We start from the raw sequence: 24,154 nt of genomic DNA, 5'->3' as shown, positions 1-24,154 counted from the left end.
AGTCCTGCTTTCTCCGCATAGTTTTAAACCGCGCAAAATACCCCTGTATTAGTAGGCACCACCCATGGGGAAACCGAGTATCTCGAGATGCACAGAACGTATGCGCCGTAACAAAAGTAGGCACCGTCCTTAATTGGGAATTCTTGACTCATCTGCTTCTAGTTTACTCCGACTCACATAGACAGAATAAAGGTTGTCAAAACTGGTTAAAACTGACTTGCGTTGAGTATTGCATGTAATTTATTGGTATAAAAAGCACTGGGAATCACAGTATCTGCTTCAGGTACATGGTCACCGAGGCATTCAATCGAACATTATTTATATATTTAACAATTATTCCACTCGCACTTGTTGGATACGAGATGATAGATAGCCATAATTATCTCATATCCGACAAGCGCGAGTGGAATAATTGTTTTATTACAAACAATCAAGTAATAACGGTAGACCTTGCTGATTTCCTTTTCAAGAGCAACCAGAAAACAATTTATGGTCGCTACTACTCGGGCATGGTTTAATGGCTCATATACCATGGCCGCTAAGCCAATCAAAACCCTGGAATTGCATTATACAATGATCCAGTTTTTAATAATTAATTATATGAGTAGCTCAGTGAACGTGGCGCTAAGACGTTAACTAGTCCAGTACTCCAGAAAACTGCGCCCACACATCTCCTCATTCCTTTAAAAAGTCTGCGCGCAGGCTACCATTAAGTGTGATGGTGGGATTTAGTAACAAATAGGGTAAAATAGCAAGGGTTTTTCAGTACTAAAACGACTGAGGACAAACACACGTTACATACGTCAACTTTAATCTTTCCTGTGATCTCTCACGCAAAGTGCGCGCCAAAAGAAAGAACTGGAACCGAGTTACGTAATTCCGTTATCACAAGCTGCTATTTGTGACTTTCAGTTGAGAACCTCAGCTACTCAACTCAAAAGATACAATGGCTACTGAAGTATCTTCTTGTTGTTTAGTGCATAGAAGTAAGAACTAATTAGAACTAGCAACAGTATCAAGAAAACAAGGTATATTTTATTACAAATTGATTTAGATTTCAGGTATATGGTAAAAGGTATAACTGAACACTAATCTAATTCTAAACAGCATTGATTAAAAAACGTTAAGAGTATTTCTAAAATAAATCGAGGATTAAGTATATATATCTATACTGAGTCCTAAGAAGAAAAGTTACAGATACACCAATATATGTAAGTAAAAAATATGTCCAAAAGCAGGTGAGACTATGCACCGCTCATGCCCTGGCACCCTGAAAGCTTAGCATTTTTCAGATGAGAACGAAATTGTGCCAGTGTTGTCCAGGATTTAGTGACTACTGGCAATTGCTTCCATATGTGCGCAATCATATACAAAAAGAAATTGTACATGACAGGACTGTTGTATGGTGGCTGCTCTACATTTCACCCAGTATCAGGCAAATTGTATTTCGTTAGAGGCTAGGTGCAAAAAACTGGAACTGAAGATAATTTGGGCCATCCAGTCTAAAGCTCTTAAAAAATAAGATAAGCGATTGTACGATGCGTCTTCGCTCAAGCGTATCCGTCCTAGCCTTAGCTAGGCAAAGATCATAGGTGGCTGTGCGGAGTGCCAAAATTCAGCAGCGTCCCGATAGCATAGGTATTGATATACATTGTAAAATTCTGCCTTACAGTGCTGTGACGTTACAGATACAGTTCCTTACATGCTTTATTTATCGTGAATCATGACAATTTATTTTAAACATTTTCTCATTATTAATGTCTATCTATCAATTTGTTTTTCTAAGTAACCTTTTACTTTAACAGTATTTATCGCTTCTTTAAAATTCATAAATCTACCCTCCACGCGTTCTTCCTCTTTTTAAGTTCTTAATAAAAACTCTAAAAACACGAGCGTCAATCATGCGCATTGACTCAGTCTGACTAGCCTCACAAGTCTCGGAGGGAAAACGCCCTAGAAAATAACATTTACTGTTTCCCTCGAGACCAGAAAGTGAGCGCAAATTACTTTGGAAACAAATTATAAAAGCAACAGGTTTCTGTAAACATTGTTTATTCACTAGCCGGCCATGGACATAGTTTGATGAGAAACTAAGAGCGCTTGATTAGCGAGAACAGGCCAGCCAGAACGCCCAGTCCGTGAATGGAGTGAACCATTCTCAGGGTCGGGATCTACAAATTCTTCGATATTGCATAATCAGAGAAATGTAAGTGGCATTTTGAAGAAATTCGAAGACCTGGCGCATAACCAAGCCTTAAACGTGGGGAATTCCGTCCGCCAAATTACAGGGCAGGTCGGCCAGTTCTGACAAATGGAAAGTGATTGATAAACGAGCTGATGGAATTACCGTGCCTACATAAAGTTATTGTATCGTATCATATCGTGCCCTACGCATATGTAATTCAGTCTATCTAGTGAAGACAAGTAAAACCACCGGTTTATCAGGTCAAAATGACATAATGCATACCGGCTTGAGAGCAAGAAACAAAAGATTCTTTTGATTCTACTATTTAATGCTTGTGCTCATTTAGGCTTAATGTTCTCTGTAACTTTGGTGTAATCTTTCCACACAAAATGTATCTCTGAATTACGATCTTCGACAACAGCGGTGATCTGTTGTTGTGAGTACAACATGCAGTTACCTTTGGCGTTCTCACACCAGCTTCCTGGCACAGGATTACACATGACAAAGACCCGACAAAAGGCATCCTGGGAGCAAGACGAACTGCATTCTGTAGTATTGGAGGCTTGTACCGTTCCGCGGGGCTGTTGATCTGGTTTAACTCTCAGCCAATATAAGGCAAAATTTTTCTTTTCTCTCTGAAGCCTTGGCAGGAAAACGACTAATTTGGAGGTTTTGGTGACTGTTTTAAACGCAAAAAACTTCTTTTTCGCGTCCAGGAATTTGCACCCCCTCCTCTCCGCACTGTATTGCATTGCAATACAGTTCTCCTCTAGAAGACAACTAGCACGGCAGTCCGTTTCATCCACGTTTGATAAATACCTATAGCCTGCAAAGATAAACAAGAGGTCTGAGTTGTCATAGAAAAAATAAGGAGAGCTTCTAGAATCGGGCTCCTGATCTTTGTCAGATGCTTTTCACTTTTATGCGTTTTACATGGCGCGTGATCACTTGGCGGAAAGGTTAAGCATACATCAACTTCCTCCTCTTCGCATCTCGTGTTGTGGTTCAGTTTTTGTACTCCCTATTGTCAATCTGATGGCTACCTACAAGGGTAAAATAAATGTTGTGCTGCTAGCACTAATGATACAGATGATAATCATAGAATTAAGTCAGCAGTGTATGTTGTAGGCAAGAGTGCGGTGTCCCCTTTTCTTACTAGGCTTACACTCACTTGGAAATTCATGGGTTCAGACTTAGCGCTACAACGTACACTGCAGTGTTAATTCCACGATCCATCGATGATGGCGCTAAAGACATGCTTTCCTTGCCATTTTTTAGCTATATATCTTCTCCTTCAATCTATAAACAATTTTAAAAGTCAGTGATAACATTACCGTAAAATACTACATCAACGCCTTGCAGAGTTATCCCCAGATTAATGCTGTCAGCGCACGAATCTACCCGTCCCGCTTGTTTCAAAGCCTGACAATAATTATTGGATGCGTTAATCAGCCTCACGCGCACGGCGCTCAAGTCAACCTCAGAAAGACGCTTGCTAAACCTTTCAGTAAAAAGGTTATGAATGGGTGACAGAGAGTATTTTATTGGAACCGGGTTTTCTTGAACTGAGGAAGCCCATGTCATAGCATCACCGTTGCTAGGAGGAGCCGCTCCTACGGTTACAGTGCTTGTTTCCACGGACTTCTGAAAGTTGTAGGCCGCGGATCTCTGCTCCGAATCCATTGACAAGCCTCCCCCTACACTGAACAAACCAGAGTAGCTTGCTTGCGCCTCTACGCTTACTTTCCTCTGCCTTAGCTCCTCGTATTTTGTTTGGCTGACTTTGTGTTTTTTCATAAATCGCGCTCCAAACGTTACTTCTGACACGTAATGAGTTCCATAATATTCTATGAACTCAATGATGTCGTTTTTATTAACATCTGAAGCAGCCAGTCTTTTCGCCCAGCTCACGAAACCTGGATGAAATGGCGGCGGGTCGGTGACGTCGATTTTGCTAAAGTAATAACGGCACTGCGCCTGGGAAATTATGTACAAGAATTCTCCTGATGACATCTGTGCCACGGATTCTTTGTAGCTTGCGCTGGCTGAAAACTTAAAGCCCCATCCACCACCTGAGAAAAACATGAAAACAATCATTCCATTTGGGTTGGGCATCCAGCGCCTTCGGTGAATACGTGTTCCAAAGACGTAAATGACCTCAGAACAAGTCAAATTGAATTGGAAAGTGAAAGGAGTTTCTTTAGTGTTTTGTCCTTTAAAACGCTAGTAAAATGGGAAAACTAACTCCTTTTGTTTTCAAAAAGACGAAATATGAGGTTAAGGCCAGCTAGAATTTTCCGGACGCCAACAATACCGCGCCGGCTATGGTAGCCTCACATAAACATTCCTAAGAGCCAACATACAGTATTGGAAGTGCCACACCATTGCTCCTGCGATTGTTTCTATTGTTCGTTACTACTGACTACAATATTTTGGGTCAGTAAATGGTTTGCAACCAATTCATAGAGATCCAAAAGACAATGGTATGGCAGCCATGTTGGATGACAGTACTTCATCCAACATGGCCGCCATACCGTTGTCTTTTTGGATCTCCAGGGATTGGTTGCAAACCACCTATAATGCGAAATTCATCACATATAGAGGCGCTAGCTTCTGCAACAATCTCTGCTGATAGCACAAGAATCTTTTGAACTCTAGTACAAACCATGTTAAATTGTTTCAACTACTTTCCCTTAGAACTGACAATATCTAAAAGTTCAATTTTAAAAGAGTAGAATGTGAATTTTCAAGGAAATTCAGTTTAAGGAAGGATCATCTGTCCTAAACATTTCTTGGAGACGTACCTTCAATGTTCGCTGATGTCTCAAGGGACTTGGACATCTCCAGTCTGTTTCGTATCACTTTGGACGAGAAGGAGGTTACACACGACACATCAGGCACGACAAGTAAACCCTCGGGAACACTGTAGCGACAGTCAGCGGTTTTCCCTCCTGAATTATAGTTTGATAAGAAGATTGGGTGCGTGAAGCCAGGATCATGTCCTGTTGCCAGTGGATAACCTTTTAAGATGTCATATCCAAAGAACGCATAATCGAGATCCGGAAACGACTGCTTCCAGTGAGAGTCTTGACATTCTTGAAGGCGAGAGTCTACCCGCACTCCTGATGATTGATTCAGATTGAAATAGAAAAAGAGAAAGGTGTAACCGTATGGTTAAAGTACAAACAAAACGTCCTTATATGTTATATAATCTAGCTTTACCAAACGAGTTTTACTTACAACAATTCGATTTCCACTCGATACTGCTGAACGTTCGCAGAATTTATTTATTAACGATGTCACTATTTATTGGCATCAGCCCGGCGTTAATTGTTTCTTATTAGTGATATCCATTCAACATATAACTAAATAAGTAACTGTTGTCTATCGCAAATAACATGTTGCCGATTGTTGGCATGTAGATGTTGAGCGCAGTTGGCCCGAATTAGTTTCAAATATAGAACTTCGGTCCCAAGAAGGCTGCTGACGTATTGACGACTTGAAAAACTAAATTAGGTGTTAAGCAAATACTAAACTATGCAAATGAAAGCCAACGCCTTCGTCACTTTTCAAAACTGCTCAACTAAAACAACCCGTTAGAGCGTTTTCAACTAAATAAAAGATCAGTTTTTACCGTTACTTCCGTGTTTTTCCTCGATACCGCGCCTCAAGAACATAACACTTATCACTCTCTTTTTTCTGTCCAAAGATCTTTAATCAAACAGAACTTTTGAAACGTACAGTGAGCTTCTTAGGTGGCTGAGAGTTTTAGCTTTTTACGTTTGAAAACTGCTTAAATAAAGCCTGGCGACGAAGAAGAAGAAGCCCGAGAAGAAGGAACGACGACACTTGAAACCGTGTGAACATACGTTTGAATCCCGTTCAAGCCTGAGATTTCTCGGCAGGCTCCTTTAGCATCTGCTTAGTGAAGCTATTATCAAAACAAAAATCATCAGTTTCACTTTTATCTTTCAACCTGCAATTTACACTTATAAATATTTCATATTTTGGTATTCAGTGATAAAACATCCCTAGACAAAAATCCTTTGCCGAATTTACTAATAATTAAAACTGTAGTTTGTTTTGCCTTTCTTTCTAATATATTTACAATTTATTGAGTGGTTAATGTATGGCGAGGTGACCTCTAGAAACCACCAGGCTTATAGTTGAGGCCACCTATTATTTACACATCAAATCCTTAAAACTGCCAACTGCCCCTCTCTCACGCAAGCGCGCATACAGTTGTCCCCTATGCGTTCTTACCAAAGTTAAGAGAAGGTTTGACGCCATTTCCTCCATCTAGAGGCATCTGGAGGTTGAGCATCTTCTTCTGAGACGATTGGTCCGCATAAGGAGAATGCGTTGGAAAATACCTATTATCAAACAAAGTACGTGAGGGATTGGCTTATGGATCGTTCTTTTAACCAAAATGCTATTCACTTGAAGACGAAGCTGATAAATACCCGTGAGCCCCCAGGATTTTTGAAAATTTCCTGCCTGACCTGTTGTTGTTGTTGTTGTTGTTTTGTTACTAAAGTCAACTGAAACATACATTTATTTGGCAGAGATGACTGTTGGGATGGTGGTGAACACCGGCTGCGTCTTTTTCTAACAGAATGTTCTTACTCTTACTGGATTGCATTATCATTGTCCCGAGCTAAGGGATACCTTACGATCAATATTAAAAAAAAAAAAATGAAGTTAACGTGTTTACGTAAACGAAAAGAAAGTAACCTTAAACTCTCGCCTTGGATCAGAAGCTAAAATTGGTGCCTTTGATTACTTTCATATAAATCTTGCATGGCGTAACTCCCTTTCATCTCTTATCAGTCTGGCTCCAAAGCTCTATCCAATATAAGGCGTAGAAAAACTTATTTAATTTGACGGGTTGACAAAACGGTTCAGCACAGTTTATCTTAAGTTTAATGTGTTTGTACCTTTTTGAGACAGTAAAGATCGTCACCAGCACTACCACGGTAAAGCATAGCAGTATGATAACTGCCGACTTCCAGTTCTTTTTAACAGACACCTGCCAGCAAGACAAAATAAAACTGATGTCATCTCATAGTTACTTTCCCCTTTTTTGTATGATAATGCTTCCTTTGCACATGTAAAAACGGTAAAGAATCCAAAATGGTAGCAAGTCATTCCTGAAATCAAACCAAACTGTCATCAACATTTAAAATGCGAAACAGTCTTGAACTGGCCGTATATACTAAGTGATTATCTAAATATAACACCAACCTTAAAGTTTGTAAAACGCCCAGCGCCAGTTGGAAATTCATCGACTTGACTCTGCAGAGCCTCTATCTGTCTTTCTTGCTGCGCTACAGTTCGTGTAGCTTTTCCCACCTCTTCTTGCAACTCAACGTTTTGTAGGTATCTTGCTGCCGGACCCTGATATACAACAGATGTGTTTGAGCTAAGGTTTTGTCATGTTCTGTCGGCTTTCATTAGAAATAACAGTGAAAATGGAAAATTGTGGGAAAGAGGAAGACGTTAGGAACAGTAAAATATAAAATAATGACAGTGAAATAAGAACAGTAGTGTAGTTTATGTTTAGTTAGTGTATATTGTTAGAGGATAAGGGAAGGAGGCTTAAATCTCAGTCACGATGGTTGAGAGGATGGCCCTTGAAAATTTAATGGAAATGTAAAGATACTAGTTAACAGAAGAACGATAAGGTACTTCAGCAACATTTCCTCATCGATCTTTAATATATATATAAAACCAGTGAAATTATCAATATCATCTTTAGAAGTCTCTGGTCTCATTTTGTGACAACCTTGGATTGCTTGGGCTTCTTCAGTTAAACAGTGGCTTTGCTGTTAGAACATCTAAAGTAGACAGCGGTTTACTCCGCCTCATCCCATGTACTTGAAAAAGACATTCTGCGACTTAGAGCCTTGATTAAAAAGAGGAACTCATTTATAGTGACTCGTCCATGCACCTCATTGACACAATTTTTAGGCTTTTCAGTGTCAAGGCCGATTCTTACTTTATACCCTAATTTAAGAAGGTTTTTCGTGTGGAGAGAATTGAGAATTAAACATGTTGTTGTTACATACGCGTTGATTTAGCCGTATTTGTTTTCTTTTAAAAGTGTCTTCAGAGTAAAACTAATTGTACCAAGATGGAGATTTAACGAACTGATCTCCGTCAACATCATATGCACTGCTTTTTGTAAGGTTTGTTGAACATATGACAGGTCCTCCTCGATCATCAAGGCAGACAAAAATTACGACCCTCGAGTTCGATTGCGTACGACTTTTCAGTCTGCCGGGTGAAAGCAAATCAAGAAAAGCGAGAATAAATACTGAAGAATGAAAATCTTCCAGTTTGACCCCACCCATGCTCATGATTATATAGGCATACGAAGTTGAGTCAAGCATCTCTTAGGAGCCGACGAATGAGAAAATTAAATTTTTTGGGATCTTTTTGTTCCTACGGCCGTCAAAGGTTTTGAGGCTGAGGAAAGCTGAGAGTGTGCTGACGTCAAACAAACGAGCTTAAAAATGGTAGTGCATGCATGATTATACTTAAGTTCAGATTTTCTTCCAATCGATTAGCCGAAAAGTGTACACATTGTATCGAAGTCAATGTTCTTTGCGCACCGTCGTCATAATCGCATATATATATTCATAGTAGAGCCGTGTAATGGCAAGTAACGAATTGAGTTACTCCTACCTTCTTCGTGATTCCTGTCACGGCATAAAAGAACGGGTAAGACTTGACCTAGTGCCTTTCAAAACAATATAGACGTACTGACTGTGGGTGTTGCGGTTTTTGTTAATTTACACTTTTCCATGTAGTTTTGTTTTCCGTATCTTTATCCGTGTTAATTGTGTCCTGCACCCTTCATTCCTTCCTGAACAATTTTTCGCACTATATGTAAATTCAGTGGTATATAATATTTTCAACACTTTCATTTTATCACTCACCCACGTAAATCCAGCTATTGGTAAGTGTTTTTTCAGTCATCCTGTTTTTTGGTTTCAGTTGTCATTTTCGCGTTTATTCTTTTTATAGTCGTTCTTAGCTGTTTCCTGTACTTTCTCTGATAGGTATTTTACCAAATCCCTTGATTTGAGTGAATAAATTGCTGATTGAAACCTGTGAGTCTCTTCGTGAGCCTTGCCACTTCATTGTAAAATACCAATTGAAGATTATGGACGGTATCGAAGCTGACGATGCAAGTTCCATCCGAGCGAGTTCCAGGAGTAGAATGCCTAATTCGCTGCAGGACCAGGAAGGAGTTGTACGCGAAAAGCTGAACAGTCTAAAACGGTCTGCAGGTGGCTATGTCGCCACAATGTCTAAAGTGTGTGCTCGGATTGATGATTTACTCGCGGACTTTTCTAACTTGGTGCAAGTGCGGAATCTGCAAGCCACCTTGTCTGATGCATTTATGAATTATGGAGACAACGTCGCGCGGACCAAAGCTCTTCTCAGTGACAGCAGCGTGGAACTTCACGAAATCCAGGGCGTTTACGAGGCTCAAGAGGTCAGAAAACGTCTGTAGGCCGAGTGATGATAGGATCGAACATTTCGCGATCGAAGCTGCTTCGTATTTTAATAAACAAGTGTCAGAAGAATTACCCCGTGTCGACACTTCATCGCCTCGAGGATCGGTGAAATCGCAGAGCAGTCGAATTTCCAAGTTAAGTGCAGCGAGCTGGAGACTTCGCGAAGCCAAAATCGCGGCAGAAAAAGCGGCTCTAGTCGAAAAACAAACTGAGCAAAAACGATCGAGGACAATAGCAATGAAAGTCAAGTTATTGGAGCTTGAAATGAAACAAAAGCAATTCGAATTTCAACATCAACTAGAACTAGCGAAGCTCGACGCTGAAAAAGAGGCAGAGGAAGCTCGGGAAAGGACAGAGTTGGCAGATTTGGAGTTCAAGTTAGCAGAGCACGAGTTTTCTGGTCTGCAGTTTGAGGAAACTCCACCTGAGCGGCATAGTTTATACAGAAACATTGACAATGACGGAAACTTTACAAGCGTATCCGACGCTGGTCTGCAAGTTGTCTACCCTCAAGCTGTTTCCACGCAATTAGGGTCGATCGCGCAGGTTTGCTCCACGCAGCCATTTTCTCCAACCACGTGTTCCGTGTCATCCACAAGAGTCTCGACGGGCCACGTCACGTCTTCGCGTGTCTCTGTTCTTCCCGACACGTCCTCGCGTGGATCAACGTTGCCTGCGCCCACTTCACGTTTTCCTGAATTTTCTGCCACGTCCTTTCAAGCCCCTGCAGTTCCCGTGGTGTCCTCGCGCGTCTCCTCGTTACCTGCGTACTCTACGTGTCTTACAGATTTTCCACCCATGCCTACGTGTGCTCCCTTGCAAGCCTCTGCAGTTCCCGTGGTGTCCTCGCGCGTCTCCTCGTTACCTGCGTACTCTACGCGTCTTACAGATGTTCCACCCATGCCTACGTGTGCTTCCTTGCAAGCCTCTGCAGTTCCCGTGGTGTCCTCGCGCGTCTCCTCGTTACCTGCGCACTCTACGCGTCCTACAGATTTTCCACCCATGTCTACGTGTGCTTCCTTGCAAGCCTCTGCAGTTCCTGTGGTGTCCTCGCGCGTCTCCACGTTACCTGCGTACCCCACGTGTGTTCCTGATTTCCCACCGATGCCTACGCGTGCTTCTGTGGTTCCTGCTATGTCTGCCTCAATGTTGCCGTCGTCGTATGTTCCCAAGTCTCCACGTGCCAGCTCGTGTGTTCCTGCCATGTACCCGGGTGTCTCCCTGTTTTCTTACCAACCGCCCTACAATGCAGGTCCGATATTCACATATGCAGCTCAAGCCTATGGTCCAGTTCGCCTGCCTTGTCACGCAACTTCAGGACATCTTCCACCTTCTCTTCAGCCAATGGGTGAAAGCTTCCTTGCAACTATTGCTACCACAATAGAAAGAATTAGTGCCGATCAAGGTCTACCTCCACTACAAGTGCTTAAGTTTGATGGCTCCCCTGAGAGATATCCACTATTCAGACAGAGGTTTCACCAGATGGTAGAATCGAAGGCATTGGATGAACAGACTAAGATGGCTCGCCTGTTGCAGTTTCTCGAGGGCCCTGCTCTTAGAGCTGTGCAAAGGTACGAGGCCTTGCCAGGAGGTTTAACCAAGGCGTTAGAAGTCCTGCAAAGTCGTTTTGGTCAACCCTTTAAGATCGTAAGAGCTTGCGTCGACACTCTGACTAAAGGTCCCCCCATCGCATCTCAAGATAAGGATGGTCTCCAACGCTATGCAGATATGGCACAAGTCATGTATGATACCCTCGGATCTATGAACTGTTTAGGAGAAATGAACACTGACAATCTCGAGAAAGTGATTCTAAGGTTGCCCAAATGGCTCCAAGACCAAGTTCCGAGAACATTTGAAGAAGCTTCAACGCCAAGGAAGAATTATCCCCACACTCAAAGACATTGTTGAGTTCCTGAATGACCGAGCTGATTTGGCTAATCATCCGTTTTTCACAACTTCTTCTGAGGTGAAGTCACACAAACGAATTGAAGATCGAGACAAGTCTCATCTGCGTCACCTTACCACTCTTACCACAAGTACCTCTAGGGAGGCCAGCAGACTTGCGATCAATAAAGACGCTAAAGCCAGCAACTGCCCCTTGTGTGTCCAGTACCACCCACTGTATCGCTGCGGGGTATTCAAGTCCAAGCCCGTCGAGGAGAGGAGGGCCTTAGTCAACAGAAAGCGGATTTGCTTCAACTGCATCAACTCTACAGAACACACGGCCAGTTCGTGAAAGTCGCCGATGCGTTGTAAGGTACCTGGATGTGGAAGGTCTCACCACACATTGCTTCACCTGTCAGGTCCATCCCGAGAAAACGCTGATCATCACACTAACAACACTGAAGTCACAGTCATCCCAACCATGTCTGCTGTCCTGCCAAGCGACCAAGATGCTCCCTCGAGCACGTGCGCTACTGCAACAATGGCCAAATCCTCTGCGATCTACCTGCAGATCATGCCCCTCAAGATCATCGCCAACGATGGACGATATACAACCACTTACGGCTTAATCGACTCCGGCTCCGACGTCACTATGATTGACCCATCCGTCGCCGATCAGCTTGGTATTCAAGGCGAAATGGGACAACTCCTCCTTTCCACAGTAAGCCAAAGAGACAAACAGGAGAATGGAGTAAAGGTTGACTTCAAAATAGCGCCCGTTGATGATCAGCACTCACACCAGATTACTGTGCGCAATGCATGGGCTGTGCGAGACCTTACCATCCCGCTTAAGCATGTAACAGCTCGCAAGAAGATGGAGCAATGGTCGCATTTGTGTCAAATTCCTTTTCCCGAAGTAGAAAGAAAGAAGGTTTCTATCCTTATTGGAACGAACATCCAGGAAGCCTTTATTCCGTTGGAAGTTAGAAAAGGAAGACCTAATGAGCCCTTCGCGATACGGTCCTGCCTTGGCTGGAGTATCCTTGGCGGTTCCGGCAGTGTAGGCGGTAGGCGTCAGTTCAACCTGCATCATGCTTCTTCTGAAGATGTTTCTCTCAATCGACAGTTGGAAGAATTCTGGCGAATTGGGTCCCACAGAACCGTGAAAGAAGCCTTTGGGCCAATGTCTGTTGAGGATCGAAAGGCGCTGAAGATAATAGAGAACACAATCTCTAAGGTTGACGGCCATTACCAGCTGGGCCTTCTCTGGAGGCAGGAAGTACCCAACCTTCCATTTAACAGAGCCTTGGCAGAAGGTCGTCTTCAAGCTCTGAAAAGGAGATTTAACCGGGATCCTGGCCTAGAGGAAAAGTACCGCACCGTCATAGATGACTACGTTACTAAAGGATATGCAAGACAGCTAAACGAAGAAGAGGCCTGTAAGAGTTCCAAGATCACTTGGTACTTACCACACCACCCGGTGCTAAACGTTAACAAGCCCAACAAAGTACGCGTGGTATTTGATGCTGCCGCTAAATTTGATGGCACTTCCCTGAACGATCGGTTGTACCATGGCCCAGATCTCACAAATAATCTGGTTGGCGTGCTTATTCGCTTTCGAGAAGAAGAAACTGCGTTCACAGCTGACGTAGAGGCGATGTTCCATCAAGTCAAAGTTCTTCCAGAGGACGCAGACGCCCTGAGGTTCGTGTGGTGGGATGCTTCTTCAAATCTCCCCCCTAAGGAATATCAGATGCTTGTCCACATATTTGGAGCAACTTCATCCCCTTGCTGTGCCAACAAGGCACTGCGACAGACGGCAGACGATAATAAAGGCCGGTATAGCCCTGAAGTCATCAAGACCGTACACAGAAATTTCTACGTTGATGATGTACTGAAATCTGCGCCGACAACAGAGAAGGCGATTTGCCTTGTAGACCAGCTGACCAGGCTACTGAGTGAGGGCGGCTTCCACCTAACGAAGTTCACAAGCAACAGTAGGCAGGTGTTAAAGGCCCTCCCACTAGAGGAACGAGCGAATACTTCTATCAATCTCGACCTCAGCCAACTTCCTATCAGCCGCGCACTTGGATTACACTGGGATGCAGCTTCGGATACCTTGCAATTCAAGGTTGTTCCCACGAACAAGCCTCCAACTAAACGTGGCATTCTTTCGACCGTTAGTTCCCTATTCGATCCACTTGGTTTTTTGGGCCCGTTTCTCCTCCCAGTCAAAGTCATTCTTCAAGAACTATGTAGAATGGACGTCCAGTGGGATGACCCTATTCCAGAGCCTTTGCTAACACAGTGGAATGGATGGGTAGAGTCTCTGCCCCTTGTTGCGAACATCAAGATTCCGCGATGTTTCAAGTCATTTTCTAGCACCCGAGTCATCACCGATGTCCAAATGCACTATTTTTCTGACGCATCCAACAAAGGTTACGCTGCAGTTGGCTACTTAAGGCTCGTTGATGATACGGGAAAGGTCCATTGCGCCTTTGTTATGGGAAAGACCCGCAATTCCCCGCTGAAACAGTGGTCCATACCACGTTTAGAGTTACAGTCAGCAGTGGTAGCTACACGCTTGCATCTACTGATACGCGACGAGCTTCAAGGTGTCACGTTCTGGATAGACTCTTTGACGATCTTGCAGTACATTACGAACGAGAAGAGGCGATTCAAGCCATTCGTTGCTAATCGAGTGAACGAAATTTATGAGGCCTCGACTCCTCAGCAATGGCGACATGTGCCAACATCACTGAACCCAGCTGACGATGGTTCCAGAGGGATGAAGCTACATGATCTTGAAGCAAATTGCCGCTGGCTCTCTGGCCCAAGTTTCCTCCTGAAGCCCGAAGAACATTGGCCAGTTAGAAGGAATGGCAAAATTCCAGATGACGACAGTGAAGTTCAAGTTGAAAGAACCGTCATGGTGATTGACCGTGGATCATCACTGGACCTGCTTCTGCGTCGCTATTCATCTCTTAACTCTTGTCGCCTGGTTGTTACGTTTCGTTAACCATGTTCAGAACAAAGGAGAGGTGAGAGGTGGAATATCCCTTTCAGAGATGCGGTGCTCTTCCAAGAAAATTGTACAGTTGGTACAACGCCAAGCCTTTGCTGAAGAGATTGATTCCTTAGTCGAAGGTCGTCCAGTTAAATGTCAAAGCAAGCTTGCAACTCTTCTTCCTGTATTCGTAGAAGGAACCGTGCGCGTGGGAGGAAGAATTCGTCACGCTCCTATCGCCTTCGAAGCTGCCGATCCGATGATACTTCCTAAAGATCATCCAGTTTCTACCCTGATCGTGCGCTACTACCACGAAATCCTGGGGCACGCCGGTCGAGAGCACGTACTTTCCTTCATACAGCAACATTTCTGGATTATTCAAGCAAGGTCACTCGCGCGCCATGTTCTACGAAGATGCATCGATTGTCGCAAGCGAAATGAAGTCCCCATGACTCAGTTGATGGCTGACCTGCCAAAGGAACGTCTCACTCCCTATGATCGGCGGTTCACCTACACAGGAGTCGACTTCTTTGGCCCATTCTATGTGAAGCGTGGTCGGAGTTCAGAAAAGGTGTACGGTTGCCTCTTTACCTGCCTTACCAGTCGCGCCGTGCATATAGAAGACGTGAGTTCATTAGAGTCCGACGCCTTTATTCAAGCCCTCCGCAGATTCATCTCGAATCGTGGGTGTCCCAAAGAAATCTGGAGTGATAACGGAACAAATTTCGTCGGAGCGGACAAGGAAATTCGCGACTCTATTCGTCAGTGGAATCAGGATGATCTAAACAAGCAACTGATTAAGGACGAGATTAACTGCTCCTTGTGCCCAATGTTCCAGTGGAAATTTCAGCCTCCAGCCGCGAGCCATATGAATGGGGTCTGGGAACGGTTAATTCGAAGTGTGCGTAAGACCATGAAGGCGATCCTTGGCAATCCAGATGCGTTGGTTGGACTGGAAACCTTACGCAAGGTCTTCGCAGAGGTTGTTACCATTCTCAACAGTCGCCCGCTTACTTCCAGCAGCGATGATCCAAGCGACCCGGAACCACTTACTCCGAACCACCTTCTGCTGCAACAGGAAAATCTCGCTCTGCCCCCGGGTCTGTTTGTTCGCGAAGATCTTTACAGAAGAAAACAATGGAGGAGAGCCCAATTCCTTGCTGACTGCTTCTGGAAACGGTGGTTAAGAGAATACGTTCCAGCTTTACAGCAACGCCAAAAATGGGTTCGCGAGAAAGGAAACTTGAAGGTCAATGATCTCGTAATGCTTGTGGATGAAAATTCCCCTCGTGGAAGATGGCCCCTTGGCAGAGTTATGAAGATCTTTCCTGGCCACGACCAACGCGTCCGAGTTGGAGAAGTCAAAACGAAGAATTCAACGCTCGTGAGGCCGATTTCAAAACTTGTATTGCTGGAAGAAGAAGATTAGTAACATTGACATTCGCCTACAGTTATTCTCAGAAACCTCTTGGACAGTTTGAATGCGCTAGTTCTAAGAACTTTCAGCGACTGATTAATTGATTCGCCTTTATTGCTGAATTTCCGCAAATTCAGCGAAGCCCCCCAGGATGTTGCGGTTTTTGTTAATTTACACTTTTTCATGTAGTTTTTGTTTTCCGTATCTTTATCCGTGTTAATTGTGTCCTGCACCCTTCATTCCTTCCTGAACAATTTTTCGCACTATACGAAATTCAGTGGTATATAATATTTTCAACACTTTCATTTTATCACTCACCCACGTAAATCCAGCAATTGGTGAGTGTTTTTTCAGTCATCCTGTATTTTGGTTTCAGTTGTCATTTTCGCGTTTATTCTTTTTATAGTCGTTCTTAGTTGTTTCCTGTACTTTCTCTGATAGGTATTTTACCAAATCCCTTGATTTGAGTGAATAAATTGCTGATTGAAACCTGTGAGTCTCTTCGTGGCCCTTGCCACTTCAGTGGGACTAAGTTTTAGCTGAACAATCGTTATTCTAATTGGTCAACCTTTAGCAATATCGCGTGTGCATCAATTTCCCTCCTTTCTAAGAACTCTTAATTCCGCTTTTTATCCAATATCGCTTTTCAAGTGTTTGGCGAACGGCCAATTGCTTCTAAATTTCCCTTTTTTCCGAGAAATGTTGTCATGTGCGTATATCGTGTTCTGTGCTGCTGAAACTGGGAGAGGTGGGGGGGGGGTGGGGTCGCGATTGCGGGCGAATGTATTTTGTAATTTTTCGTGTGTTAAAAAAGGCCAATTCATTTCTTCTTATAGACTTTAACTGTTTTAACTGATGTGGCCGCAATCCCGCTACAATATATTAGAAACATTTTATTTCTTTTCACAGAGGGTCACAGATGAATGTGTATATTTTTTCACAACGTTTTCACGGCGTTTTTTTTTTTTTAAAGTTTTCTCAGAATACGTGCCTAGGAAGTGAAAGTTTTTTTATTCACAAATTTTACATTGTATGCCCTTTCTTGGCTAAAAATGTCAAGGTGTCATCAGGATACAAATAAAGCATGACTTCTTAGAAAGTTGCAATCGATAGTGCCTTTGTTTCTAAATTTGTAATACTCTTGACCTCACATTAAGGAGTGAAAAGTAACTCCTTTGTGTTAGGCACTGAGGTTTATATATTCAATATAGTCAATTCAGTAAAGCCATGGCAAGATTCATCGCAGTATTTTTCGTCTTTGTAGCGTCAACGAATTTGTTGCTTGAGGTAATGGGGCAGCCCTGTAGTACATCAGGAATAAGAGGCGGTATATCTGGCTGCGAGTGCGTTTTCCTCGGGGCTTGTGATGCTCATGGCGCCCAGAAGGCTGGCTTGAATATTGCCGATCACTTGCCATCAGGTTTGGAACTGTTCGGATATGCTTTGCCTGCAAGAAACCTGGCGTATTTATGCGAGGGTGGTTCAGTTGGCATACTGTACGACTGCAACAGTCGAATACCACTGTATGCAGCCACGGTGATTCATGGAAGCCAATTGTCTGGGCCAGACCCAGGAGGTCGACCGGGGAGCTACTTTCGTCTAAGCAAGAGTGGGTTAGACAGAAATTTTCAGCAGTCAAACACGGACTACTCACGGTCCTCACAACGAAAGATTTGTTATAAAAAGGGGCTATCCAGAAGCGCTGGGGAAGTTATTGACGCAGTCTGGTACCGAGCAAAGAACGGGAATAAACGACCACGGTCTGACTTCTGTGGTACATCGGATAAGTTAAATGTAAAAATGCACAGGGGCCACCTTATAGCGTCCCAGTATGGCAGAGGGGACCAGAGCAAAAAAAGAGCAACTTTTGTTTACACTAATGCTGTCCCCCAGTTTGGGGATTTTAATTCAAACCCGTGGCAAATATGTGAAAGTCAGCTCCTTAAATGGGGTCAGAACTACTGTGCAATCAGTGGGTCGGCGAATGTCCAAATGTTTGTCGTTGTTGGTACCATCCCATCAACAATGTCTGGCCCCTCCGAAACGAGATATTTTGGCAGGAATGGATTCAGTGACCACCAAGACACAAAATACCGTGTAAACGTTCCCAGAGAGATGTGGACTGCTGCCTGCTGTACGTTTGAGTACACAGATGACAGAGGAACCAGGCGAACTGGAACTAAGAGTACGGCCTTCTGGAGAAAGAACACTCCTGGTATCTTATCATGTAATAAATTAGACGTGAACAAGTTGGCGCGGGGGCTGAAACGTTGGATCACAGCCAATGTAAATTTGTTTCCTAATTCCAATGAATGTAATAAATTGACGAACTTCGTCAAATTGTCGTGAGAAACGATAGTACTTTTACAGTGATTTGCCGATGTAATGCATTCGCTAACGCTCGCAAAATTCCTAAAAATTCCTACTTTGTATGGTCAGTTAGATTATTTTAGTTGATAATAAATTTGCTGTTTTTCATTGTAAATGTTTTCAATTGTTTTGTTTTGTTCATTTGTTTTCTTGTTTTATGAAAAACACTATTTTACTGTGTCAAGACTGAACAGTATGGTGGAAAAATTTACGGTTTGCACTGAGTTCACCTTACGATAAATATTCAAAGCACGTGAATAGCAGTGAAATAGACCCTGACAAACAAAATAAAACTCTCGTTCGGAGAAAGCGAATAACGGCTGAAACTTGACCAAAATTCAGCCTTCTTATCTAACACCGGTTTCGGGTTTTTTCCAAAAAATCTCTGGAAAACTGGTTTTTGATTGGCTGATCTAATGCATGTAATCATATCCTAATTTAATAATTTTTAAATTGTTTTTCGTGTGAGGAATTTTCATTTTCGATTTTGTTGTTTTTTTTTCCCGAAATTATGGTTCAACATTTACAATCGTTATCATTTCACCCAGTGCAGAATTTATTCCGTCCAGAGTACTTCTTCTGCCCCCAGGAGAGAAAATTGCACATGTTGTTATACAAGTGGTAAAACCATGAATACCGCCAATACCCGCTGTAGCAAAAGACCTTAGGAATATACATAGATTGCTGGCATGAGTATTGTTCAGCACTCTGATTGACTTAGCTAATGCGTAGAGGTATCAAGACTCTGAATTACATGTTCGTGTTTTCTTTACTTGCTTAATAAATTGCTTGTCATATCGGTTGTTCTATTACTGCATCACTCAATAAACTCCAGCTATACCCAATTAGCAACTCTACTCAGTTATAACTCAATTATCAACTCAACTATCAACTCGTCTGATAACTAACTGACTACAAGCTGCGAATGCTCTCAATTAAATACTTGATTTGTAGGGATGTTTGGATTAATTGACCGAGAGAACTTTCAGAATTTCGTTAACCACTCAACTAAGAAAACCCAAATGAACCTTCACGACCACACATTCAAATAACAAGTATCCAATGAAAAACTCGTAAAGAACGACAATTTAAAGACAACAAACTAACAACTGGAATTTTATACCGGTGGTCTGTGCCAACTTCAGCAAGAATTACCAATAATTGCCAATCAGTCAATTACACGTCGACATTTATAAATGACAAAACATTTGTGTAGCAGATGGCGCAAGTGACAACACCAACGCCAAACGGAAGCGACAACTATTATATGCTCGGCGACGTCATCGTCGTATTTAGTATTTAACGTCAAGAGCAGTGCCATGTAATTTAAAGAAACAAGTTGAGTTACTCCTACCTTCTTCATGATTCTAGCCATGTCATAAAAGAACGGGTAAGACTTAAACTAGTGCCTTTTGAAACAGTCTATATAGGTATGTAGTGTATATATAGCCGCGCTGAAGGAATAAGTTTGGCAGAACAATCGTAATTCTCAATTGGATAATTTAATTGGTCAACGTTTGTTTAGGGAAATTAGTCATGCCTCGAATATCTTTGGCCATATCGTGATCACTCTTTGCTGTCAATGTGCTTCAAGTTTTTCACCTTCTGTATTCCTTTTACACGGAGTTGAACGGTCATAAAATCGTCAAATAAGATAAATTAAACAAGGAGATGCTCAAAACCGAACGTTTTTGTCGAAACTATTTGCGTACTTTTTCAGACACGCCCATGACCTTGTCATTATTTTGATCAGTTTTCGTCTTTCTTGGAACTCGTTTTGTCATTTGTGTGTTTTTGTGTTTGGCGCTCCGCCATGCCACCCGCTAGTCTTGAAAATCCTAAAGAACATGGACTGGAACCAGGTTTGTGAGCCCGCGAGAATGGATACCCCCACCAAACCCTAAACGAAACGAAAACCAAACCCATGTTTTCACGAAAACCGCTGGGCTATGAAATCTGGTTTATGTCCTATAAGGTCTTCCGCTCCTCTTGGGCGTATCCGTGTTCCCTTTCTTATATGACCTTATATTCCGCTTTTACCATATATCGAGTTTTCCAGTGTTTGGCGAACACCCAAACGATACTAGACAACACGAAATACATAACAAAAATAGAAATCAACAATTCTCGGAAAACAGGGAAGGTGATGCAGATCTATTTTCGCTTTTCTCCCGAACTGTTTTTTCCTGTTACAGTATCCGTGCATGCCCAAGATGCGATCGCACTAGAAGTGTATGTAATGACCGTTTGCCAAACGCTTGAAAATGCGATATTGAATAAAGTTCTCAGAAGTTTGGAATTGGAAGCGTGTAGCTGTAGATCGAGGAAGACTAGGGACGATATTTGACACTTGGAGGAGCGGAGAAGCTAAGGACTGAAAAGTTTTCAAAAAGGTAGCGACGTAAAACGTCTGTTCCGTGGAAAGACAGAAAGCTTATAAGTTGCCATTTGTACAAGCAAATGTAAGCTTATATTTTATTTGTTCTAACAGTATAACAGGGGAAATGTGAAGTTATTGCAGAAACGTGGTTTATACGCTAGATCATGTATTACTACTAGAACAATGAAAGAACAAATGGAGATTTTGAACATTCAGCGAAACTTTAGTTCCCCGCAGCCGAGTATTTCAAGTGTTTCGGAAGCTCGTCTTTTCAAATTCACGTCACGCAGGACCAAAAAGCCCCTTCAGGCTTGAGGACAAATTTTTATCCTTCATCAATAGCTTCTTTGCAGCCAGAGAAATTTTGGAGACCTTTTATTCTTGGAAGAGTAGTCACGGCTTAACGAGGAATACGAGATTTGACTTCAAGTTTTTAGCGAATTGTTAACGTGAAAAATATCACAAGAAGCTTCGTTTTACTCTTTATGAGCGATGAAATTGATGAAGTTGTTTTGAATGATGATAACTACGCGCTTTCGTGATTAAAGAAACACGGTCGAGATCTGACCTATTAGTTTGGCATGGAAGACTTGTTTTCGCCACTACGGGTCAAAAATTCGTAGTAAAATGGGGACGGTTCTCCCATTTTCCCGCCAAAATGACACTGCTTCACTCGTGCGCGCTTTTTGCAAAATTGGAAAAATTCGTAGTCGCACTCGTACTACAACTACAGTCCTTCAAAATTCTTTGAAAGCCACACTAGCATCAATGAAGTGATAAGAAAACTGCATTTTTTTCTCTAAATGCTCGGGAGGAGGGGCCGAGATTAACCCAGCAAAGTTTCATATGGGGAGGATCTGTCCTGAAGTCCAAACCCATACTCTTTCATATGAAGTGTTTGACAGAAGAGGTTACCCTTTCATAATACCTTCCATAGAAAATGGTACCCTTTCCACATGCCTAATCAAACTAGAAACACTGCATCTCTTTTCACTGGGTTGTGTGAGATACTTCAAAATGCCCTTATAGGTACCTAAATGACAGTTTTCCCTGCCCTTCTCTATACTTCAGCTCATGAAATCCCAACTGTTTTAGATAGTGCTCCAGTCTGAAAAATGTGCCCCCTTTATGTGAAGCCTCCTCATATACATCATCAGGGAGTACCCCCAACCCTTGGTTAAAAGGTATTTGAGCCACCTAGTCTCTGTTTACAGTTAATGCATAGCATCTGATGAAGGAAGCGCCTTCTATTTAGTATATTATTGTATGGCTTGTACAGAGTATTTTGGGGTTTTATTTAAGTCCATGGGGACTTTTATTATTTTGTTTTTCAAATATTTTTTACTTCTGTTCATGTATTATGCTCTCAGCACTCAGTGTTCTCATGCGCAGCAAGGTATTTTGAGTTCTCAGCTCTTTTGACACCTGATTTCCCCATGGTGGGGGGCCAGGACTCCCTTATAAAAGTGACACGGGTGATCAGTTGGAAATTTTGAAAAGAACCCCTAAAAAGGAATTCTGTTTTGTGGAGCTATCCCTAAGAGGTACCAAATCAGTTGATTGACATTAAATACTTCCCCTCGTATTTTCGGCTCAATAGTCTAAAAGGTACCACTGATCATACCTCTGTCGGAAGTCATTTTGATTTAGCACCGCAAGGGAAACCAAAGCACAAATTTTAACTCCTTACAAATCAGGTACACACAACAGGAGCTTAAGGTTGCATGAAGCAACAAGTAGGAGTATTGCTACTCCCCTGCATGCAGGATGGAATGGTAGCGTCCATCTCACATTTACCCCAGCCGATATGTCCCCAGTACCCATTTATATATATACACCTGGGTGAAGAGAGCCAATGTTGAGCGATCGAAATAAACAAGTCAACAGGGCCCAGTTTTTGACAGAGCCCGATTAAGCTAATCCTGGATTAACAACAACTTTGGTTCGACTCTAATTACACTACATAGAGATTTTTGTCCCTCACTTTTGGCATTGACTTTTCTTTACCTCTAGCTTAAGATTAGAGTTTAAAAACAATTTTAATGAGCAAGCAGAAAACCTTGGTTAAGTTTTAATTGTGGATAAATTTTAATTGGCTTTCGAACATTACTGGGCCCTGATTTTTAAAATTTGAAGACTCAAACCTTCAGATCTCAGGCATTCAACAATACCCAGTGATGCCAACTCTCCCGCTTTTGGCGGGAGACTTATGCTTTTTTGTCTCATCTCCCGCTCTCCCGCTTTGGTACATAAATCTCCCGCTTTTTACGTCCACTATAAATATTGAATACTTAGTGAAAGATTGAACGCTGATTACGGCTTTTTTGTTGTCGTTGAACCATAAAGAAATGTTGAAATTACGGTAGAACGTTGAAGAATCCCCCCCCCCCCCCCCCACTGAAGGCCTAAATATAGCCCTAATTCCACAGCCCTCGGAGGCTCTTCGCTGTTGCTGACACGGTTCTGCTGGCTGTCCATGAAGATTTTTGGACGTCTCCCGATTTTTGAACTCCGTGGGTTGGCATGTATGAATACCCTACCCTCAACTGCTGCATACCTCCATATTTAATGCGTGTCTTTGAAAGCAATAAATTCAAGGATTTTGGTGCTCCTATTATAATTTACTAATTATATTATATATAATTATAAGCAATTTTTCCAGTAAATAAATCACTAGAGTAAGAGTTAGCAAGTGATATTTAGAAATGTGTGAAAGTTGTGGATGATTGTGCCAACATTAATTAACTCAAATGAAGTAGACCTAAATTCAGTAGCTGGCAGCTTTACACAAATTAAGTTAACCTAAGATAGAATGGCCATTCGTCAGCTGTACCAATAAATTTCAGAAGCAGGTACTGGGGTGCAGGTGGATTGCAAATTCCATTCAGACTTTCATGGGTGGATGGTGGTTCTGGGTTACTTAATTTGTGTTTATTTTAGGGAATTTTGTAACTGGATGACATATTTTGTTATCACAAGCTATTGATGAAAATTGTGAAGAGTGTCAGGAACAATGAAAGTTAATCAAGTTGTTTTGCATACTTAATTTATGAACCTCAACAATAAAATTATTCTAGCTTGCCTCTTCTCAATCTGGAAGCCTATAAATTATATTAATTTTGCCTATTTGGGTTAAGATTTCAGGACTCTTTGATAATTCTTCATTATCAAGAGGAAGGAAATAACCATGGTAAGTGTGATCTCTGAAATAAATTAGGACTCAGTCATCTTCATTGACCAGCCTTTTATGCAAATTAATATATAAAGTAAAATTGGTGCTTAATCATCAATGTGAGTTTTGTGCTCTAGAGCTGACAGTCCAGCTGCAGGCCTTAAAATTAAAGATTAATCCCTCGGGGGATGGGGTTTTCCCCCACATATAGGT

General features: G+C 42.3%; 3 protein-coding genes across 4 annotated transcripts in view; 2 read left to right on the top strand and 1 right to left on the bottom strand.

Moving 5' to 3' along the window:
• Window positions 1-790: 790 nt before the first annotated feature.
• Window positions 791-19,856, bottom strand: LOC146479163 (uncharacterized). Its single transcript, XM_085111403.1, has 7 exons — window positions 19,744-19,856; window positions 7,430-7,582; window positions 7,123-7,214; window positions 6,449-6,558; window positions 4,990-5,307; window positions 3,520-4,257; window positions 791-3,011 (listed from the first exon to the last, which is right to left on the bottom strand). The coding sequence occupies exons 1-7, from the start codon at window positions 19,762-19,764 to the stop codon at window positions 2,524-2,526; spliced, it is 1,920 nt and encodes a 639-aa protein (XP_084967529.1). The 5' UTR covers window positions 19,765-19,856; the 3' UTR covers window positions 791-2,523.
• On the top strand, window positions 17,122-18,504 carry LOC146479164 (uncharacterized). Its single transcript, XM_085111421.1, has one exon. The coding sequence runs from the start codon at window positions 17,247-17,249 to the stop codon at window positions 18,366-18,368; it is 1,122 nt and encodes a 373-aa protein (XP_084967547.1). The 5' UTR covers window positions 17,122-17,246; the 3' UTR covers window positions 18,369-18,504.
• The window catches only part of LOC146479161 (uncharacterized), a 21,261-nt gene continuing 15,758 nt past the window's right edge, over window positions 18,652-24,154 (top strand). Inside the window, exons 1-3 of one of the 2 annotated variants that reach the window (XM_085111386.1) lie at window positions 18,652-19,779; window positions 20,585-20,851; window positions 23,907-23,959. In XM_085111386.1, the coding sequence (XP_084967512.1) occupies window positions 23,957-23,959 (3 nt within the window). In that variant the 5' untranslated portion in view covers window positions 18,652-19,779; window positions 20,585-20,851; window positions 23,907-23,956. The remainder of the gene's footprint in view (window positions 19,780-20,584; window positions 20,852-23,906; window positions 23,960-24,154) is intronic. The other variant, XM_085111387.1, reaches the window with a different exon arrangement.

Source organism: Pavona decussata, unplaced genomic scaffold, assembly GCF_977016875.1.
Source record: "Pavona decussata unplaced genomic scaffold, jaPavDecu1.1 SCAFFOLD_61, whole genome shotgun sequence".
Taxonomy (NCBI): domain Eukaryota; kingdom Metazoa; phylum Cnidaria; class Anthozoa; order Scleractinia; family Agariciidae; genus Pavona; species Pavona decussata.
Note: the sequence above shows the minus strand (reverse complement) of the source record. Positions and strands in the feature narration are given on the sequence as shown.